The following is a 23,218-nucleotide window of genomic DNA, read 5'->3' as shown; positions in this document are numbered from 1 at the left end:
TAGTTCACACATTGGGAACTTAAAGCCCTGGGCTGGAAGTGTAGCTCAGGTGAAGTACAGGCACCTGACTTGTGTACATGGAGCCCTGGGTTCAGTCTCTAGCAATTCCAGAAAAAGAACCCAGGCACTTTATATCCTTCCTGATGACTCAAAGGTAATTCCTTTCAAGAACAAGATAGTCTCTAATAGCCTGCTCCAAGGCTAGTGTCAAGAGCTAATGCGCTGCATCCTCTTCAAGGCCTGAGACTTCCAAGAATGGATCTGGCAAAGGCAATGCAGCATCCTGGGGTGGAGAAGCAAAAACCCCAATGTATGGGGATCTAGCATTTGTACCAATTTACCATGACTCATTTATTTCATTCTGTAAGATGAGCCCTTGGCCAGGCAACCTCCAAAGCACACTTTCACATTCTGAAATTTCACACATTTCACCTCACATTGTGAGGCAAGGACATGAGTCACACTACTCTCAGACTGTAACCAAAAGCAGGTGAGTTCCTGGCCCCTTGCCTGGGTTTTAATTCCTGATCCTTCTATCTGGCCCTGTGCTTGCAGGAAAAGCTCCCAGCTCCTTGGTATGGCAGCCAAGGTCTCCTAAACCCAAGTCTGCTCTCCTTAGTCCCATTTCTCCTTCTTTCCTTTTCTGCTTCACAATGGCCCTCTAGATATTTTCTACAGCACCTGCCCTGGCCTGCCACACTGTTTCATGCATACTTGCAACAACATTGGGTAGGCCTTTTCCTGACTCCTCCCTCTCATCACCAACACTTAGCCTCACTGTCATGCCTCATGACTCACAGATTTTAACTATTTCTTTTCACCCAGGGATATAGTATCTGTCACCCATTGACTATTGATGGTGATCTGTGACATTTTCTGCACTGGGCAGAAAATGTTACCTCAGAGATCAGGGTCTGTGTCTTCCCACTTAATACAGCTCTATGGCCCACAGACATGCCAGGAAAATTTGTCTCATACAGACGAGCTCTCAAGCTACTTCACTCAGAGAACAAAGAAATCCCTGCCAATTAATCCCAAGCACTCTCTTTTCTGCAGTCTCACTGGGGTAGTGAGGAGAGGTGTGTTCTACAGATAACACTGGCACTAGTACATGGTTCTCAACCTTCCTAAAGCTATGACCCTTTAATAGAGTTCCTCATGTTGTGCTGACCCCCAATTATAAAATGACTTTATTGCTACTTCATAACTAATTTTACTACTTTTTTTTTTGTTTTTTTTTTGAGACAGGGTTTCTCTGTGTAGCTTTGGAGCCTATTCTGGAACTCCCTGTGTAGACCAGGCTGGCCTCGAACTCAAAGAGATCCACCTGACTCTGTCTCCCGAGTCCTGGGAATAAAGGTGTGCACCACCAACGCCTGGCTATTTTGCTACTTTTATGAATCATAAAGTAAATGTCTGATATTCAGGATATCTGATATTCAACCTCTGTGAAAGGGTCATTCAACACCCCCAAAGGATGGCAACCTACAGGTTGAGAACTGCTTCACTAGAGATATGAAACTTGACATGGGAACAGACTTGCAACAGAGCTCAAAGAAAAACATGGAGAACCACAGTTTCTTTAACCCAAACAGCATCCTTTGATCCACATGGGTAAAGCATCACAAGTGGCAGAGAGCATCTCAGAGGGACACAGACTGGCTGTAGCACAGACAAACCTCGGGGCTTAGGTTGACAGCATCGCTTCAGTACAAAGCTTATATTGTCTGTGCGCAGGATCTGCTTCTTGAGGTGGTTCATGAGGTCTCTCAGGCTGGGAAAGTGGTCGACAGAGCCATGCAGGCTGTAGCGGCCCTTCTGCACCTCAATCTGAAAGTTCTTGAACTGCTTCTGGCCACCCAACACCTGCCATTCAGAAAAACAACCCTGTTTAGAATGGGTCCGGGCTATGTTAATGTTAGGGGGCACTAAGCAAGTCTAGAAATATCCCCAAATAAACTCAACCAACAATTAAGCAACCAGTAAGTCAATAATGAAAAGTGCCAGGGAAAGGCACCGATAAAGAGAGTCACTACATCAACAGACAAAGATCTTACAGTTGCATAAGGGTCATTACATCTTACAGAAAGGACCTGTAAGGTGAGGGCCATAAAATGTCATAGGATTGTTGGGTATTTTTTAAAAAAAACTTGACGATTTTTAGAATATGAATTGTTGAAAGCTGATCCCTAAATGGGTATCTGTGCCATGTCCTCTCAGGCTCATAGAACATGATGGAAGAAGGGACAGAAGAGGAGGAGGGGTAGAGTGTTATAGGACACTTTTTTCCTGGCACAACACAGTTGCTGCACTCTGGACCTCTGAGTAGTTGTGATTATCAGGACAAGACTGAGTGGTTAACATTTTATCATGGAGGGAGGAAGAACTAGAAGACTCCATCCCTCCTGAGGGTATAAATACAGTTAACAGCTGCTGGGGAAGAAAGATGCATTCTCTTTTGTGGTATTTTAATAGATACTGGTACAGTGCATACGTGGTATAACTTCATGGTACAGCTACAAGTATCCTTGCTCCTATAAACAATCCTAATTAAACTCAGGTGGTCACCCCCCTTCCAAAAAAAGACATGACAATGGAAGAAAGACTTTCTGAGAAGGAAAGAGAATGGCAGGAGTTGGAGGGGGTAAGAAAGGAGAAAGGGTTGGTTATGAGAGGTAAATATGATCAAATATATACATACATGAAAATATAATAAATTCATTATTATGTATAATATATGATAATTTTAGAAGAAAAAGTCTTAATACTTTCTAAATATTATACTATACTATGCATGAAGTAAGATTTGTGATAGCTAAATTCACCCAGAACTCTTTCAGAGTGAGCCCTGACATACATTCAAGGCCAGTCTGGTCTACAGGGCAAGTTCCAGGACAGTGAGGGCTACATAGCCCAAGGGGCACACTGGGAACTGGTGTCTGGCTGTCCACAACTCCACAAAAAGAGTCTGATTAGCTTTCTTCCATGGGCCCTTCTTATACAAAGAAAGATATCATGAATTTGAGCCAAGAAGATCTCCTTATGGTATAAACTGGATCATGATATTTAAAATATCCATTTCTACAAGGTTACTTCATCCATACAAATCCATACAATGGGATAGCAGCACCAGTTGGTTAAAGATTACAGAGGCCATATGACAGTGCTGCTATCCCATTGTTAGCCCTGTGTCTGGTTGGATGGAATAAAGCAATCCTCTTTATGACTGATCTTTCCCCCAGCTAACTTGACCAACAGGGCTGTGTTACTCAGACACTCACAAGCTCATTTTACCTTAAGAGGCAGAGCTATCTTACACATCTTATCTTATCTTATCTTATCTTAATCCATTCTATTAAACTTCCTTCGATGACCAATGAGTAAATGAAAAAAGGTATCCTGACAAGTTCTGAGCCCCTGAGCCCCAGTCAGCCCCAAGGTCCCGCTGTTCAGGAACACTCCAGGAACTTTATCCAGGACATCTGGCAGCACTGGGTTCCTTATGTGACTTCCTCCTCCTACTTTTGACAGGGCTTTCTTGTCCTTCTCTCCTGTATCTGATTTCTGTCATATGCTAATGCCTGGCCTCCATCTAGTAGGCTCTACTCATTTTTCCAGTCTAGGTGAGCCCCCCTAATTCCTGGTAGACTTAATGTAGACTAACACTGGAAAAGTCACTGTCTTCACCAGGCATGGTATGGTACACATACCTTTAATCCAGCACTCAGGAGGCAGAGGCCACCATTCTCCTGAGTTCAAGGCCAGTCTGGTCTACAGGGCAAGTTCCAGGACAGTGAGGGCTACATAGAAACCCTGTCTCAAAAACACAAATAAACAACAAAAACCCCAACCCCCAAACAAACAAAATCACTATCCTCTAGCGTATTCCACTTAGCATTTGAAAAAGCTGCATGACTAGCAAAGGCACTTGAGGGATCATGAGTAATTAATCTTAAAGCTTTCCTTTCTCTGACTCCATTCTTGGTTTGAAGCCACATCTGGATGCTTATGTAGTCCACACCTTGGGACAGCAATTTATGTTAAAATGCCCAAAGCTACTGCTGGGGAAAACAGGCCATGTGGTGTAGACTAGTGGCTTTTTGACACTAGTCTACACCAGAGAGTGCCACAGGCAAACACAGTTCTATGTCTGATGATCCTGTCATTGGATATAAAGTAAGCCACTCTAGAAAGTTATGATAAAGTTCACATGTGTCTGATGGGAGGCAATTTTCTGGTCATGTTCCACCTTCCAAGGCTACAGCCCTCCTGCCAAGAGAAGGCAGAAGAGAAGGGAAAGAGGTAGAAAACAGGAGAGAGGAAAGGAAGGACGGAGAAGAAAAGGAGAGAGAGGAGAGAAAGGGAGGACTGGCCATAAGGAAGGACACAAGGTCTTGGCTACTGAGTGTCCTTTCAGGCAGGATATTCTTGCCAGACTACCAAGGAGGTGCTCATAGACCCAGGTGTTCTCCACCATAGCTCCTGGGCTGGGTGGCAATGGACAGATATCTTGTGGCTGAATCTCTTGGCCCACACCCACATCCTGACTGACCTCAGACTTTTCAAAGCAGGTGACGGTCATGAGGATGTTGTCAAAGTCAGTGCAGCTCCACCTCAGCACGTACATCCCCTCCTCGCTCCCTTCTTGCCGCAGCTTATTGATGGCATATTCTGTGCTGGAGAGAGAAGTGGGCAAGGGACAAAGGTTCACACCACAGCACTTCAACTCCCAGGGATATCCACTTGCCTGCACTAATGCAAGCTTCCCGTACCATATTGTTACCTGCCAGGACGCTAAAGTCCTCTCTGACAAGACATGTAGCAGGTGATGCTATGGAGGAACTTGAGATACCTTCCCAATGCCTAGAAAAGAACTCAGCTCCTGACCCCAACACACAGAGTCCTGTTTGATTGTCCCCAAGTTCTCCAAAGACACTGTCTCTGTGCCTCACCAGAAGAGTGTCCCCTAACACTGGTGAGTAAAAGCTGCAAAGGCTCCAGCAGCAGGAGTCCCACGCTGGACCCTCTACAGCCCCTCATTCTAACTAGAAAAGGAGCCTTGTTGAGGAGGGCATTTGGGGCCACTCTGTTTACTGCTGAGTCCTCAGTGACCACAACAGGTCTCACTCACAGTTAAGTGCTTAATCAGTAACAAGCTGAATAAATACCTCGGTGATGTGTAAAAGATCATTAGAGAAGAACATGCCTTATATACCTTTGTATTGCCCAGTGCACTGGCTAAATGCTTACCAGTGCCTGGTAAGCATGCTGACAAGAGTTGGTGAAAGAGGACTGGTGTGGTCACAGACTTGTCAGGCATTGGTGTCACACATCTTTAATCCCAGCACTCAGAAGGCAGAGGCAGGCACATCTCTGAGTTCAAGGCCAGCCTGGTCTACAGAGTGAGTTCCAGGACAACCAGAGCTACACAGAGAAACCCTGCCTTGTAAAACCAAGCCCCACCCACACGCAAAAAAGAAAAAAGAAGAAAAGCAGAGCCACTGTGCCATATGGTCACTGATCTCTCCATACCCTCACACATGTTGATCTGTCATCTGAACACACACACACACACACACACACACACACACACACACACACACACACACACACACACGCACACCTTGTCTCTTCTTTTAGACATGACAAGCCATCATTGACTCTTCAATGCTTAATCCAATTTGAACACTACCTACTCCAAGTAGTAGATTTCAGCCTCTCACAAACATGATCAATGCCCTCGCTGTATATGCTGAAATAGCAGTAAGCAATGCAGACATAGTACTGCCATTAGGAGGCTCATTATCTGGGAAGAGAGGCAAGTCAAACTGTGGACATAAACTAAACATTGGTGGTAAGGAGGTAATAAACACCACTGAAGGAAAGCAGAACACAGTGTTCAGGGAGGAGGAACAGGGAGGGCACAGAATGTTATCACTTTATATAAGGTGATTAGAAGACTTCTCAGACAAGGCAGTAGCTAACACAGGAAGGGAGGGCGCACTGTGGAAACCCTATAGCACTGGTTCTCTACCTGTAGATCCTGACCCATTTGGGGAGTTTCACATTATCAGATATTCTTCGTATCAGATATTTACATTTTGATTATAACAGTAGCAAAATTAGAGTTATAAAGTAGCAATAAAATAATTTCATGGTTAGTATCATCAGAGGTGAGGAACTATACTAAAGGGTTGCAGCATTAGGAAGGTTAAAAACCACTGCCCTTGAGGAAGGGTATTCCATATATCAGGAAAAACCAGTGCCAGTGTCTGGAGGCTCGATTGAAACTGGAACACCAGAGAAAGGAGCTTTTGGGGTGGCCAGCTCCTTGCTCTGCAATTCTTCATGTGCCTGTCTCCCAAGGCTGTGAGCCTCTCTCAGCCAGTGACCATGCACCACCAAACTATCCATCTCTCATATGACTAAGAAGAGAAGAAAGGAGAAATGTAGGCCAATGGTCTGTGAACCTGTAACGAAGACACACCCCTTTGGGTGTGGCTTCAGGTGGACGGAAGCAGGAGGAGGGAAGCTTGAGGTGTGGCTTTCCTTTAGTCTTTCTGGTAGGTCAGCCGATACAGCAGGAAACGCAGGGAAGGGCTCCCATGGTTCTTTGTATTTTTCTGTGTAACTATTCCCCAATAGACACCCATTTATCATTTATCTTTGGTTTAGCAAAGTCATTACAACCTTGCCTTCAGAGAAAGCATGTCATATGGAATACAGGCGAAGATAATTCCTAAGATTCAAAGCTCTGCATCCTGTCTCCCTTGAAGTGCTCAGTATCGGACAGGATGGTAGGAGTTGTCTAGGTAGAAGTGAAGGAGTTAAACTACGAGAAGCAGAAAGCAAATTAAGGGAGTAGTTAGGGCATGCTGTAAGGAGTATAGCAGGGAATGACAGAAAGAGCTGATGAAAGATCAGTTAGCACCATGAGCAAAGAAGGCACCTCCAAGTGCTAGCCAGTGGCCAAATGCCCCAGTCTCAACAACTGGCACAAGTGGAGCTAAGGGGACTAGACCTTCTACCTCTAAAACCGGGACTCTTTTCACACCAAAGGTAACTGAGAACATCCTGGAACTAACCAGATTGGACCATGACAGCCATTCTGTATGTTGTGGACAATCAGTGGGGGAGCCACATCGGTGCAGAGGAAATGGTGAGCGTCTGCTGTGAGCCGGAAGTAGCCATCTACCAGGGACACAAAGGACAAGGCCTCCTCCTTAGAAGAGAGCTTCAGTTCCTGGTGAGAAAGGAGACATACCACAGTTACATCACTATTCTGATGTGGCTGGAGCCTACCTGCAGATACCTTGGAAAAGCAAATTTCAAATGCTCTAGAGTAGGGAGACAGCTGGCTGAAGCAGGCACCACCTGGCATACAAGCACCTCAGTTTCCAGACAGCAGAAACCTGAGCAGCATGAGAGAGGTGTATGGGAGATGCAGAGAGAACTGACAATCAAAGCAAGACTTGGCAACTTGCTGGCATTCTGCTTTTTTTTGAAAGACCAGCAGCCAAGTGCTGCCCATTTGAAGAGAGGAGATCCAGACAGCAAGAATGTTCTCAGGTGGGAGGAAGGCACAACAATGGATCACAGGCTCTGCAGCCTGCTCCTTTGGGTCACAGCATCTCCACCTGCTGCTGGGCTCGAGAATAATCAACTCACTGTTTTTATAGGTCAAAGTGGCCAACTAGTGGCAATTTCAAATTGTTTAACCAAGGATCTGTGTATCCTTAACAGGTTTACTTAACCCCTTAGTGCCTCCGTAAAATAGGGATGGCTCCTACCACAGAGTTGGCATAGTAATTAAAACAGTGGAGGAAATACCTGGCACAACCTTAGTGCTGGTGTGTGTGAACACATGCATGCCACAGTGCACATGTGGAGGTCAGAGGTCAGATTTCTGGAGTCAGTTCTCTCCTTCTACCTGTATGTGGTTCCTGGAGATTGAACTCAGGTCATCAGGCTTGGTGGCCCAAGTGTCTATACCTGCTGAACCATCTCACCAGCCGTTTAACTACATTGTTTTTCCTGATAAAGTTATTAGTTCTAATGTTTGAAAAACAGGAAGGTAGACTAAGAAAATGAAAGCCACTCATAATCTTACTACAAACAAATGGCTGTGAAGATTAAACGTTTGTTCTAAGGGCATGTGCACACATATGTTAACCTCCAAACACTTGGTAAGATAAATCAGTACTAGCTTGTAGATCAATATTTACATTTTGTTTTTATTGCATTTATAGAGCTTTTTTGTTGTTTTTGTTTTAACAGTTTGGTTATGTAATATTCCACTCCCCGGGTGAACTGATCATTTTCCCAAACTCCTATTTGTATACCTAGGGTGTTTGCAGTATTTTGACACTGTAAATACCGCTGAACTGAACTTATAAGCCACATCTGCATCTCACATGGTTTCTGGAAAACATGTTCCTTGGTTCCTAAATGGAGACCCACAGGAATACTCTCAAGGTTCTGCATCTGCTGTCAATGTGCTTTCCAAAAGACTGTCAGAAAGGCAGCCTCTAGAGAGGAGTGTGTGTGTGAGACCCTGCATCCTAAGCATCTTCACCAGGCTCTTCCTTTGAGTTGTGCATTATCTTTCTGACAAAACAAGGTATCTCCCTGGTGCTGATACCCATCACTTTGTAAGCATGCCTGTCATACCAGCTTGTCCTCAACACATGATAGCAGGGGTGACTTCCCACAACAAAAACATGTTTATTTGGCAGAGTTACCACTTTCCCTTCCAAACTAGCCCACTTGTCTAGGCTGTGTCCTCAAGTGAGGTGACATTTTCTCTGGTGTTTGAGAGTCCCTGGGTGTGCCTGACACCCTGATGGGGCTGTCCTGTGGCCTGCCAGTTGCTTGAAGTCTAATCATGTGCTAAGTGTGGCTTCCCACCATTTCATCTCAGATGACCCACCCAGCTCAGCAAAGCAGCTGACTGGCAGTCTTTGGGAGCTCTATCTCTTCCTTTTAAAATCAGAGATTAATCTATGGTTAACAGTATGAGATAGATTGGAGATGGACCAGAGTCTACAGTAATAAACTTTAGGAACAGACTGATGATACACAAGAGTAGTCCAGATAGCAGAAAGACAGAAAACAAAAAAAATAAAGGGCAAAGAGGCCAGGTGTTGGATCCACTCTGCCATGGAGTTCTAGTACATGAGCATGGTGGGTAGGCACCTTGGTCCTTGTAGAGCCCCCTCTCCTCTCCCTCTACTGCTCCTTGTCCAGTGTGCTGAGAAGGTGGGAAGTTGGTATTTCTTGGGTTTGGGCATGGGTCCATTTGTGCAGGGGATCAAGGTCTTAGGAGACTCCTGAAAGGTAGAGACTCTCTAGGGAGATGGAGACTGGGAGATATTAGATTGGCAGAAGCAATCTAAGGGAAGAACTCCGGTACCAGTCTCAGGGTAGGACCATCACACAGCAGGCTTTTGTCTAGGGCAGACCTCTATGCATTTTTGTCTACCACACCAACATGGTAAAATAAATAAAGGGATGATTTAACTCCTTTTCTTTCATATCTACCGAGTGTGTGTGTGTGTGTGTGTGTGTGTGTGTGTCTGTCTGTCTGTCTGTGTGTCTGTGTGTGTGTGTGTGTGTGTGTGTGTGTGTCTGCCATAAGTTTGCAGTTTCCCATAGAGATCAGATTTCCTAGAGCTGGTTTTGAGTTACAGGACATGAATGTGGAGGTCTTCTGAAAGAATAGCCATTGCTCTGAACAGCTGAGCCATCTCTCTGGCCCACATCCACTTATTTTTGTAAAGTAAATGTTGACGCTGAAATGTCTCTGGGTGGTTAAAAACCCTAAAGCAGATGGACATTTGCAAGAACCAAGCACAGCACTGGGATGTGCCAGCATAACCCTGAAGCACACACTGACAGAGACTGGCAATTGGACATCTGGCTTAAAAGGGACCATCTCCAGACCTTTAACTGGGGAAGGAACTCTGGAAGTCACAGAGCCATCTTCAGCAGTGTCTTTCTCTCTCATCAGCACATCCAGACTGAGCAGCTCCTGAGCAGGCTTACCATATTTTTATTGTCCTGCTTGTTAATGCTGACCACTGACTCCTTTATTACAATGTGGGTGATTTCGGGGAAATAGGAAAAATTGTTCCAATCTTCCCGGAGTTTGTTTTTCTCCTCATCCTTCTTGTGTTTATATTCCAGTTTTTTCCGCTTCAGTTTATTTTTTTCCTTTTCAACAGGAACAACCTGATAAGATAACAAAAGTGACAGGATTTAGTTAGTTTTCTCATCTTCTGTTGGTAAAAGGTCAGTGCTTCAAACAATTTTGTACAGGGCCAAAGCCCACGGGAAGAGAAAGTCAGCATGCCTAAAGTCAGAGAACTTTAAAAACAAATAATGGAGCCCTATCAGAATCCTGAGATTTCATTCTCCAAGCATCCTTAATGAGCACCCAGATTAAAGTCCTTACACGAGTTACAACATGCATGTTGATGCTAGAGAGGACATAATGGGGATGTTAACCACAAGCATCCTCACTTCCAGACTGGCAGTGGGCTTCAACCCAGGCAGAGAGCAGATCCTCCCAAACGTGAATAGGCAAAATCCAGGTTCCTCCTGCTGCAAATGTTTTGACTTTATAATAGTGAGACTTTTCAAGAGATGACATGAATTCCTATTTCAATAACTGACACACAGATGCATGAGTTTATCTAGTTAACTAGCATGAGCTCTGCAGAGGAGATTCCACATTAATTTCCTGTCTGTGCCAGTTACTTAACTAGTCAGGTCATCTCTGAGTCATCATTTCCCCAGACATAAAATATCACCTTTTAATCTTCATGAGATTAGGCACATGCCTATCTATACTTTAACTACTATGCAGAAAGCCCTTGGTAATTTGTTATTATTATTTTAGCATGGAAATCAGGCAGGGGGAGAAAATGAAATCTTACATTTAATATCATTACTTGCAGTGATAACTATGCAGCGAGAGTAATTCAGTAAATAGTTATTATTAGTCAGGTTCTGTGCCCACATGCCTTTCAGTTCTCTCAACAACAGTAACTTCAGTCAGCCCGTTGATTTCATGGGTTTTACATTCACCAAATCTGTGTGCACAGACTGAACAGCCAATGACCAAATGTCAGGCCTGTAATGCTGTGTCTGTACCCACATGCATTCTTTTCTTGTCACTGTTCCCTAAGTAGTACAGTGTATCTATCTATGTAGTGTTTGCATAATATTAGGTATTATAAGGCAATCCACATATAACAAATGCATACAGAAAACTATGTATAGGTTGCATAAAAGTACTACCATTATCTATGAGAAATGAGTACCCACAGATTTTGGTACATGCACAGACAGAATCATTAGATAATATCTGCCTCCAGGAACTAAGGGACAACTTAACAGATGAGAATTTCCCTTAACAGATGAGTCCTACACACCTATATGGGTACAATAATCCTAAGGCCACATAAGGAGTGGAGGTGGAATTTAAACATGTCTCCTTAGGTTTAAACTTATGTTATTACCTCATTTGGCAAAGACAAACAGCTTTGGTTATAGTTCAACAGTACAGCACTTGCCTAAACACGTAAGTCCCTAGATTTGATTCCATCATTGTAATGACAACAAGTAAATGTTGGGGAGGGGTGTGAAGCATGCTCTAGGCCTTTGATTCAACCCCCAGCACAACAAAACAAACACCTCCATAAAGCTTCATAACACAAAGGCAATTATCTATTTGGTGAAGCTGAAAGCCTGCTGAGGTTCAGTTTTTGCCTCAACTGTGCCATAGTTTTGATGTGAGGGATGAGTAATACATGCCCTCCAGCCAAGTTGATTTCATTTAGCCTATGGGGTGAGGTCATACAAACAGGTGATTCTGACAGGCTCAATGGCACACTCCAGTGACACAGGATCTTCTCTTCATCAGACATCCACAGCCACTTACATTTGGTTTCTGCCGCCACTGGATTCCAAGATTTCCAGTCACCATGACTTCATAGAGAACATTGCCACTGTCATTTGAATGGAACCGACTCAATTCATTTTCTGATGAAATCAGTAGCATGGAAGTCTCAAATATTTCAGCTCCATAATGTTTTGTCAAAGTTTCCAAAGTAGCCAGGTATTTCACCTTCAGATCATGTGTGGACACACTGCTGTCACAGATGGTCTTGTTGTTAAATTCCTTCAGAAAATCCTTGAAAACATTATTTATTCTCAGCCTGGTAAGAAGGTTCCTCTGTCTGATGGATTTATTCAATGTTTCTGGAATATATCTCTTGTAGCTAAAAGAAAATAAAAAAAACTTTTTTTAAACATACAAGTTAGCAAGAAATGATTAGAAATATGCCTCTATGACTTTCCTTATATGTATAGGCAAGTGAGGAAACAGGATCTAATCTAAGAGGATCACAGATGTAAACAATTACAAAGAGAGAGACCCAGGCTGGAGAGATGGCTCAGTGATTAAGTCTGCTCTTCCAGAGGACTAGTTCAATTCCCAGTACCCATATGGTGGCTCACAACTGTCTGTAACTCCATTCCTAGGGAACCTAACACCCTCACACAAACATACACGCAGGGAAAATACCAGTGTACATATAATAAAAATAAATTAAAAAAGAGAAACAGAAGTAACCTCATGAGATGTTATGCCACTATCATAAACAATACAGCCACAAAAAATCCTCCCTTCATATTGGAGGGTACATCTGAGGGTTTATCCCTCTTTTGTGGTACTTGGGATGAACCTAAGGGCTCATACATGGTGGGCAAGAGACTCCAGCATTAAGTTCTATCTCTTACAAATAAGCTCTTAAAAACGGGATTGTCTTTTTCTTTTTTGTTTCTACTTTTATTGCAAACAGTGTCTCACTATGCAGGCTTGGCTATCCTGGAACTTGCTAAACAGATCAGGCTGGCCTCAAACTCAGATCTGCCTGCCTCTGCTCCTGCCTCCCAAAGGCATGTACCACCATGCCTGGCTGGGGTTGTCTTTTATGGCTCATTAGTGAGTGGAAAAGCAATTCAATTTCACAGATGGGCTGAAATTACAGAGACTAAATATTAATCTCAAACCACATCTTAATACAATTTTCTATAACTGATAACTGATCATCCCTCACATCATAAGTACCAGCTCCCAGGCCACTGAGTACAAGCTACAAAAGACAGACAGTAATGCCACTGTGGGAACGGCAGGACACGTGGAGGGCATGCAGATCACTCATATGCCCAGACTCTTCACTCTAGTTCACATTTCTGAGATTATTGGCTAGCATAAAAAACAAAAATCAAACACACAAACAAACAAAAAAAAAAAACAGGCCCCAATTTTAAGATGCTACTTTGTACAGATAAAGATTTGAATCATGCAGAGAGAGGTCAGAAAAACATTGCAGCAGTTAAACAAAAAGTATGAACAAATGTAAAATAATATTACAGCTTGATGAGGTGGAACATGCCTGTAATATCAGTGCTTGGGAGGCTAAGGTTGGAAAATCATGAGTTTCAGGCCAGCCTGGACTACATAAAGCAAAACCCTGCTTCAAAATTAACATCCCAAATCAGCAACACATCCCCACTAGCCACTCAGGCTAGCAGGAGGCTTACCTGATGTCTTTGGGAAGTTCTGGCAACTGCATTTTCTTCATCATGGCATAGTGTGAGATGGCCAGAACGGCCATCCCCAGGCACTCATTCTCAATGTCATGTCCATCCTGCTCTGTCTTGGGGTCCCGGATGGGAGCCAGGCATTTGATCAAATCATACTGTCCCTTGGGAACAGAGAAGAGAAAAAAATGAGCCACCATCTAAGCTTCAGGAGCCACTCATGTTGATCTTGAAAGGATCAAGATGGTCAAAACAGCACCCAGCAAGGAAAGAAATCAGTATGTTTCCAATATCAAGGTGGTTTGCACTAAAACAGGGTACAAAGCAGTGAAGAAAGAGTATGTTCTCTCTAGATCACTTCATTCATTCATTTAGTGAGTGTTTACTGAGTACTTGTCAAGGTGCTGGTGAAGAGCACAAATTCACAAAGTCCCATCATGGGGCTTAATACTTAATCAACGCCTATACACAGTGTCTGAACTGCACCAGAACAAGACAAATGGCACTGGTGGATAGCATTAATTTCAAAAACATGTATCATCCAGCCTAGAATAGGGGTTGTGTGTCTGGAGTTGGCAGGACACCAGCTCCCTTTCAGATGTGGGTTTGGGGAAAGGGTAAGGAGTCACATTCCACAGTGTATCATTATCACAAACCATCAGTCTGTTCCATATGTTATTCACATTTTCAATAGAGAAAAATGTCACCAGAATATTCTATCTCAATATTCTATCTCACAGATGGGAGAAGGTTTCCACAAGCCAACGGGGACTTTAAAAACAAAATATAAAACAAGACTAAAAACCAGTACCCACAACTAACTTTGTTCAGAGCAATAAGCCAGTATAGGCTCACACTCACTAACACTAACCTCCCTGCCAGACATGTGAGCCACTACTTTACCTCACCTTTATCCTCACAACAGCCTTCCCTGATAGGGAAGGAATCGAGTAACAAGCAAGGCATTCTCCTAGGCACTGAGACTTAGCAATAGAGAAGCCATATTTCTGACCTCATGGAGGATCCATTCTGAAGATGGAAAATAGGAATCACTAATGTTAGATGATTCAAAAAAGGAAATTCAAATAGAAGAATAGCATGGGAACTGGGGGCTGAGCTAACCCTGACCATGACTCCAGGGCACCGTTCCTTAACACTGCAGCAGCCACACCAACTCTCTGCTAGGTATTCCCACTCCAAGGAGGTGGATGTCCCAGCTACTCTGCCTGGACAAAGATGGGTCTGGGAGAGTGGTTTCTACTGAGACACTTTCTTTGAAAGCACTTCAGTCTCATGCTTTTGTTTTGTTTTGTTTTGTTTTGTTGGGGACTGGGTGGGGGTGCTGCAGTTACCCCTCTGTCCATATAGAACTTTTTTCTTTCAGGTAAAGAAAGGTCACTGATCAGTTCCACAAAGTTTTGGAAAAGAACAAGAACCTATGCCAACAATACTTGAGGAGCAGAAAAAGTCTGAAGCTGAGATCTTGGAGAAGGAAGAACCTGTAAGTGTCTGTGAACACTCTTTACAACTAACTCAAGGAACTCTATGCTGAGATGCTGACTTCAGGAAGATGAGCTTCTAAAGCAGGGATGACGTCATCCCTGAAGCAGGACACTCCTCCTCTCTTTTCGAGTTCTTCCTATCTGTCACTAAAGTCTGTTCCTTTAAGACAGATTCTCACTGAGGTGCCCAAGCTGACCTCAAACTCACATTATGAGTCTTTTTAAAGTGCTGGAGTTACAGGGGTCAGACACTGTGCCTGGCCCTCATGATTTCTTATGCAGTATCTATGTATCATTTACAAACTACTGTTTCTTACTATCCGGCTTAAGTATTCAATGGTGCACACAGAAACCATGTTGCTTCATCCAAATATCCAATGTCTTGGCAAACATAACTGCATAAAGCAAACAAGACACAGACATCCAGTAAATAATGTGTTACATAAATGAACTGATTTGAAGGCAGCAAAGGAGCAGAAAATAGGGCTAAGAAAAGTTGATAGTCTGGAAAACCCCTAGCTGGGAGCCAGCTCTTTGGTTAATATACTACCTTCCCCAGTTACCTGACTTTCCCAATCACCTAGGCAAGAATATCACAGAACAGGCCATAAAGTGCCACCAAGTATAGGTGCACAGGGACTGTGAGCTCCACCTGGTCTCACTCTCCCCACAAACTGCAGGTCTCCGGCTCAAGCTTCCTACCTGCGCAAACAAATACTCCAGTGAACTAGCATCAAGAAGTGGGGTTGCTTCTGGAATCTTTTTCTTCTCATATCCATTTTTCTGCTTTTTTGGAGAATGCCGCCATACCGACTGCTCATTGTCATTGGTTCCATGCCAGTTGGTAAAGTAGAACCTAAAAGACAGTAAGAATAATGTCATTGGTGGCAGAAGAGTCCCTGGACTGCTGGCCTGGAAGAGGTGTCTACTCACAGGCCCATGCTGAAGCTGAACTGAGGAAATCCAAGATGCAAGCTTTGCAACCAAAACCTTCATCACCCTGAGCCAACACCTTTCTCACTCTTCCAAATGTGCTGTCACAATGTACCTTCAACACATCCTCTGGGTCAGGAGAATAATGTCCTAGTGATCACAGGACAGCTCTTGTGACAGCTGTTGACACTAAGCATACCTCCCCAGGTAAGAACACCTGCCACCTACAACTATCTGCTACCCCACTGCTCTAGCCCTGCTTGGCTGCCCTGCCTCAACCCAAGACCTTTCTATTCTTGGTCCCACCATTTCTAAAATCAAGCTCTGCCCCACAGTCAACACTGATACGGTAGTGCTTCTTAGGTCCCAGATGGCTGTTATTCAATTGGTGATGTATTTTTACAATGAGCATGGCCACAAAAGAGAAATACAAAAATATCAGCTGTGCTGACATGATGAAAGTGAAGAGTACTTTAAAGCTGTATGCCACCTTATCTTAAGAGCAATACCCTAGGTAGATTTTATTGTTTCCTTGTGCAGATGAGGAAAACTGAAGTTCACTGGGGCGAAGTGACCTAACACTCCAAGCCTGACTCATTACCACTTTGGCCTGCCACCTGTTGGGAAAACAGGATGGGTTCTGAGCTGTGGGAAAGTGGCCCAGCTACACTGACCCAGCTGTTTCTAGGCTGCAGACTCAGCTCTGTCTGGGGCTCTCTCCCAAATGGGCCAATAAGGTGATAGAAAACCATGTCACTGAGAAGCAATTAAAGAGCTCCTATTAAAGTCAGAAAACAAAAGAGCCAGGACAGGATACAGAGGGCTCTCAGGCTTAGTCTCTGCCCTCTGTGAGTTCTCTGTCCCACAATAATACAAAACAACAGGAAGTGGGACACATGTCATAAGCAGAACTACACTGCAGCTTTCACAGTCCCCACATACTTCTCTTTTCCTCTATAAATATCTGTGAAGAGCTACATTTTGCAATACTTAGATTTAAGCTGTTAATTGTGATTTTAAATAAAATATAAACATTTCATGGACCCCTGATAAGACTATAAGCTGTTAACATTGTGTTTAATAGGTAACTTGTCCAGAATGATAAATTATTCTGGGATGCACACAACTTGCAGGCTACAGGCTGAACAGTCCTGGCTCTAGAATACAGACTGCAAGCAGGTATATGGATGAGATGAGATGAGATGAGATGAGATGAGATGAGATGAGATGAGATGAGATGAGATGAGATGCTTTTGAAAGGACAAGATGAGCTGAATTGGCCAGGAAACAAGCAGGTACATCTTTAAACAATGTGGGCAAAGTGAGAGTCCCTGGCAGCAGAGGCCACAGCTGTCTTCCTCAGCACCAAATTCCCAGAGCCTACAATATAAAAGGTGCTAAATATGTGCTTGACATATAAACAAGTGATGAACAAACTCAAAGAGTAGCAGTCAACACAGAGAGGAAAGGATGGATACTTTAAAGGTAAAAATCAGTATTTTGCAGCTTTCAGTGGTTGCACACAGCTTATCGTCTCTGTAGATCATGAAAGGAACTGGGAGACTGACTATGGGCTTTAGTGTTTTTTTTTTTTTTTTTTTTTGCATGCAGAAAGAACCACAAGCTGCACAAGCTACACCAGGTCACCAAAGCAGATGACAGATTATCCCCTTGGTTTCCACATATGTTCTAGGAGACCACATTCTGGTTACAATAAGAACCCACGGGGAGCCACAATGCAGTAGCAAGTGTTTCTGTGGGCCCAGGCCTTACAGTCCTCTTCACCGAGGGAACAGCACAGCAGAGAGGAGTCAGCGAGGCTCCATGCTTCCTAAGTTGGCCTGTTCAGTTGGCCTGCTACAAAGGTTCAATCGGGGCTCTGAAGAGCATATGGGTCTCGTAAATCCCGCCTAGTGTTACAGAAGAACTATGATGGGACCACAAGCATCATGTTCAACATGGCAGGTTTCCTGCAAGCTTGCTGAGAGAAGCACTGAGACAGGTACTCTCTGAACCAATCCAACCTATTCATCTAGGATTAAACATCTTTGAATCGATAAGCAAGGTAGTGATGTTTGCCCACAATTCCAGTATTTGGGAATTCAAGGCCAACCTAGGCAAGTTGGCAAGATACCATTGGGGTGTGGGGGGGTGGGGTGCTCACTTTATCAGCACAAATACTAAAATTTGGAACAATACACAGAATATTAGAATGGTGTCAGTGCAAGGATGACATGCAAGGGATGACAGATCTGTGAAGTGTTCCATGCTTAAATTTAAAAGATGATTACCAATATTAACACCTTCCCAATTACTAATAAAACTAGAAACATGAACATGTCGCTATGCCTGGCTTTTTATGTAGGTGCTAGGTGGGGATTCAAACTCAGGTCCTCACAAGCACTTTACTGTCTGGGCCAGCTCCAGTATAACTATAAAATTCTCCAAAATTAAAAAACTTCCAAGCAGCTTACTGAACTTACCATACATAAATCCTAACAATCTGGTAACAGTTAAAACAGGGTGGGGAGTAAGTGTGGTGTTCTTACAGCTCATTCTCCTCTTCAGAATGATGGAGAAGGAGAGAGCAACAGATCATCCTTCAAAGTTCCTTGCCAGGCAGTGGTGGTGCACACCTTTAATACCAGCATTGGAGACAAAGGCAGGAAGACCTCTATGAGTTTGAGGCCAGCCTAGACTACAAAGCGAACTCCAGGACAGCCAGGGCTACACAGAGAAACCCTGACTAAGGGTTGGGGGGGGGGGGAATTCCTGAAAAACAATACTAGAGATGACTACACATTCTGAGTTTGCATTTAAACACTGTACCAAATGAAAGTTTAAGTTTCTATAGAATTTACTGAAATCAGTGATTTTCACTTATAAGGATTTTTTTTCCTTGAAAATAAGTAGAGTATGGTTGTCTTACATTAACACATATCATAAATAACTATCCAAACCTTTAAGTAAAAAGAGAAAACCACAATTAAAGTGAAAGAATATTTCCTAAAATAGAGCCAGGATGTCACTGAAACAGTCACCAGCACTTGTTTTCTTACTGCATCTTCTTCAGTGGTTAGATTACCAGCTTTCAAGCTCTTTGTAGACTGTTCTAATGCAAATGTTTGAGCTTAGGGTGGTATCTTTTTTCCAACTTCAAAGAGACTGTGGTAACAGAGCAATATCCTGTTGGAGCACACTGGCAGGTATAAAGTTGAGGTGACAGAACTAAAGCTTCTGTGTGCTTCCTGACAGCTGACACAAAAGGTAAATGCAACCCCGTGGCCAATGAAGACAAGTACCTGCAGCATTGCCAAGATGGTTTACAAAGTGTGGAACTTCATCAGCTTTCCCACTGGAAAAATGGGAGAGTTGAGCAGGCAAACTCAGGTCTCTTGTAAATGCTAAATGCTGCCTCACTGCATTCTGATCTAAGTCTAGATGTCTGCCTGGAAAGAATCAGAACTCAAGGGCATGTCTCTGTCCAGACTTCCAGCTGCAGGTCTATCTCATAGTTCTGGTCAGAGAATCAGCCCCCTGGCTGTGGGAAATAAGATCAGAGTGAGAAAAACAATCAGAGTATAGTCAGCTGGGAGGGTTAAAGAGTCCCCAAAATCTGGGGCAAGAGGCACACAGCTCTCCAACAAGGTGAGAACTTAGGTGAACACCAGAAGAGGAGAACTCAGCCTCTCAGACTGGAATGGTGCCATACAACCAAACTGCAAAGGGGGCAGCAGCTGGGGCACTACAGAGACCCCTGAGATTCTGCAAGGCATTTCCAGCATGGACTGACATCCTCTTAGCATCTGAGCTAATCTACTGATTTAAGCAGATTTCTAAAAATCAAGATCCTTTTCAAAAAGGCCTCCTACTTTCAAGCTTCAAGGCTAACCACACGTGAACTTGTGCTTCACTGCTATCTGAAATGCTTTCAATTCCACAGCAGCTACTGAACACACTCAAAGGCAAAAGTCTACACTGATGGAAGCACCAGCTGTCTATGTGGCCTTGGGATACTTAAAAACTCGTAACATAGGGAAAAGTTAAGTAAGTGTTCATCAGAACAAAAAGCATAAAACCAGGAGCACCAAGAGTCCTCAGAGGATCACAGCAATCACTCCCAGAGAGTTTAAGACTGAGAATTTATTCTTGTTACCTCTTCAGGTAGTATACAGAATGCTTCTTAGCCACAACCTTTAGTAGAAAATATATTTTATAATACAGCACACACACACACACACACACACACATACATACATACATACATACATACATATATATATATACACACACACATATATATATATATATATATACACATATATATATGTATATGTATGTATTACCTCATAGGTTTTAAAATACAATGAACTTAGGAGATACATATCTACATATGGTTTCTTATTTCTTTCCCTCTATTTTTTCCAAGTTCTGGTTATAACCAACTATGTTAAACTTATAATCAAGACTCATCATGTGGAAAACTTTGCTAGAGGGCTTGGATTCTATCCAAACACTCTTTGTATCATGTTTATAAAATGTGACTGAGGTGATTAAATTCACCACACTCCAAAATGGAAGATGTCCTTTCTCATAACAAGCAAATACAAAAGTTACAAACTCTGGTGACTACAGTACTTCTTCCTAGTGACTCAGGGCTCCCGGCCAAACACTGCCAGGCTACATGAAGAAACTGGCTGGCACCAGATCTGTGTGCTGTACCTCATGCGGTAGTGCAGCCGGAGAGACATCTTGTCGTCCACAGTGATGGTGTGGTTCGGAGCATACCAGAGCTTGGTGCTCTCATTGTACAGGGCGAAGAGGTTGTGACAAAGAGGAGAAATATCTAGGGAAAGAGCACACCAGAAAGTTATAGGCAGCTGCATTTGGTCACCTGCTTCCAACGAGCAACATATGCAAAGATAAGGAATTCTCTCATCCAGAAACAATCTAGGTCACCTCATCCTCTCAAGGCAGATACAACTCTCAACTATGTTCACTCAGGGAGTTTTAATCACAGCTCCTCAGGAACATATACTGTGGCTCCTGGCATACCAAATTAAAGTAACTGTGACATTTCTCATTAGAGGGGTCTTACCAAATTCTAATTAAGAAATAAAAGGACTATCTCAAGGTCCACAGATCCTACCTGATATACACCTTTTTGACCACAGCAAGGCAAGAAATATCTGAGGAATGTAGGACTTCCTTAATCTGCTTCCTATAATTTGTGTAAACAATTCTGACACTGTGATTATACACTGATGGGAGATGTCCTTCTGTATATATGTTTCTCTTATTGGTTGGTGAATAAAACACTGATTGGCTGCTAGCCAGGCAGGAAGTAAAGGCGAGGCTATGAGACGAGGAGAATTTTGGGGAGAGGAGGCAGAGAGGCTACCAGAGAGAGATGCCATGTAGAGACTGGGAAGATAGGATGCGCCAGGTGTTCTCTGGTAAGATAAGGCCATGTCAAAATACATAGATCAGTAGTTATGGATTAATAATTAAGAGAGAGCTAGCCAGTAAGAAGTCCTAGCCATGAGCCAACAGTTTATAATTAATATAGCATCTGTGTGTTTATTTGGGGCTAATCGGCTGCAGGACTAGGCTGGAAAGAAACTCCAGCAACAATATATCATATACACAAAGAAGTTCCTGGCCACCATACAAACTGCACATTAGGATAAACAATAAACAAAGTGACTTTGTTAATGACTAAAATGTATTTCATTAATGATTAAATATACTTAAGTAATCTTTACACTATCGTAAATGTATTTATTAGCATTAACTAGCAAAAAAAAAAAAAATCACTTAACAAAACTAGCCCAATAGTGCTGTGCCTTCCCACTCCACTACCTGCTCTCTAAAAAATAACTAGCATGGTGGGAAAGCCAGATGAGGAAGTGCCTTGTTTCTGCAACCATCAGGAAATAACACACACACACACACGTACTCCAAACAGAGGAATGAAGGGATATGAGTGTCAATGATCGGTAGTTACTGTTATCTTTAGCTCTAGCCAGAGACAACTTAAGAAATGGCAATCTTAAATTAACATCTCCACTCCCACCCTCATAAAAGGGGTGCTTCTTCTGAAACAACAGTGGCATTAACCAGGCCATTCCTGACCCTCACAGCCTCTTCCAGTGTCACCCTGGGTTAGAAGTTATAGCTCAGCAGGTAAAGGCACTAGCCACCAAGCCAGATGATGAGCTTAGTTCAATCAATCCCTGGAACCCACATGGTAGAAGAAGAGAACCCACTCTTGCAAGTTGTCTTCTGATCTCCACACACGTGGGTTCATATGCATACATACACACAAATACAAAGACAGAAAAAGGAAACAAAGAGGAAAGTCTTCCCTTTAGTTACTTCCAAGAACATCTTCTTTTGGAAACAAGAGCCCATGACATATTCTTCCCCATGACATAAGCCCCTTCTCCCTTTTTGTTGGTGTTCTGGTGTCTAAAGCACTTTAGGTAGGAAGACATGTACTGGGAAGTAAATGGGGCCTCCAGACAAGCTGCATTACTAATAAGATCTTAAACTATCAACAACATCCCCACGATTTTGCTCTCAAGAGCTAAGGGCACAGACCAGGCTCTACAGTATCACTTCGAGTTACTTCATCACCCAAAGAAGAGTTACTACAATCCTTTCCACACAGCTTTACTGGAATACAATTTACAACTATAAAATCCACCTGTTGTTAAGTGTGTATTCCAATGAACATCAATAAATTAAGTGGGTGAGATATGTGGCTGTTTCTATGGCTTTACTTTCCATCTAAAATTAGATAGGCAAACACTACACACCTCCATGTTGGAAGGATTATGAACAGAGATTTATTTTGTTGTGTTCTGGTTTCTCACCCTAGCAAAGTAACAGGCTAACTTTAAGTAAAAACAAGTCTTACCTTTTTTTTATTATTAAGTTTCAAGTTAGCACACAAGGGCCTCACCATGACATTTTCATATATATGTATTTTTCTAAACAAAACTCACTTTTAAAAAAGAGACGATGAGCAGCCTTAAAGTCCTTTTCACCATCTAGCATGAAAAAGCCACAGGGCAACCCTAAGATTCTCACTTCAACCCAGCACCCAAAGGAGAACAAACCAGATAGCAGAAGGACAGGCCAAACTTATGGAGTTAAAATAATCACTA

The 23,218-nt window shown here is 43.0% G+C and overlaps 1 protein-coding gene and 1 non-coding gene across 3 annotated transcripts in view; one reads left to right on the top strand and one right to left on the bottom strand.

Annotated features, from left to right (window-relative positions):
* Positions 1–23,218, bottom strand: part of Jak1 (Janus kinase 1) — a 119,182-nt gene that overhangs the window by 18,145 nt on the left and 77,819 nt on the right. For both annotated transcript variants that reach the window (XM_027400501.2, XM_035439775.1), the window contains 8 exons: positions 20,769–20,892; positions 15,816–15,969; positions 13,612–13,775; positions 11,945–12,284; positions 10,045–10,230; positions 7,086–7,243; positions 4,553–4,676; positions 1,680–1,866 (listed from right to left, as the gene is read on the bottom strand). In XM_027400501.2, coding sequence (XP_027256302.1) covers positions 1,680–1,866; positions 4,553–4,676; positions 7,086–7,243; positions 10,045–10,230; positions 11,945–12,284; positions 13,612–13,775; positions 15,816–15,969; positions 20,769–20,892 — 1,437 coding nt within the window. The remainder of the gene's footprint in view (positions 1–1,679; positions 1,867–4,552; positions 4,677–7,085; positions 7,244–10,044; positions 10,231–11,944; positions 12,285–13,611; positions 13,776–15,815; positions 15,970–20,768; positions 20,893–23,218) is intronic.
* LOC113834009 lies at positions 18,203–18,311 on the top strand. Its single transcript, XR_003482259.1, has one exon. It is a non-coding gene; the product is annotated as a U6 spliceosomal RNA (small nuclear RNA).

This window comes from Cricetulus griseus, chromosome 2, assembly GCF_003668045.3.
Source record: "Cricetulus griseus strain 17A/GY chromosome 2, alternate assembly CriGri-PICRH-1.0, whole genome shotgun sequence".
NCBI lineage: Eukaryota > Metazoa > Chordata > Mammalia > Rodentia > Cricetidae > Cricetulus > Cricetulus griseus.
The sequence above is the reverse complement of the archived record's forward strand: the minus strand, read 5'-3'. Positions and strand labels throughout refer to the sequence as shown.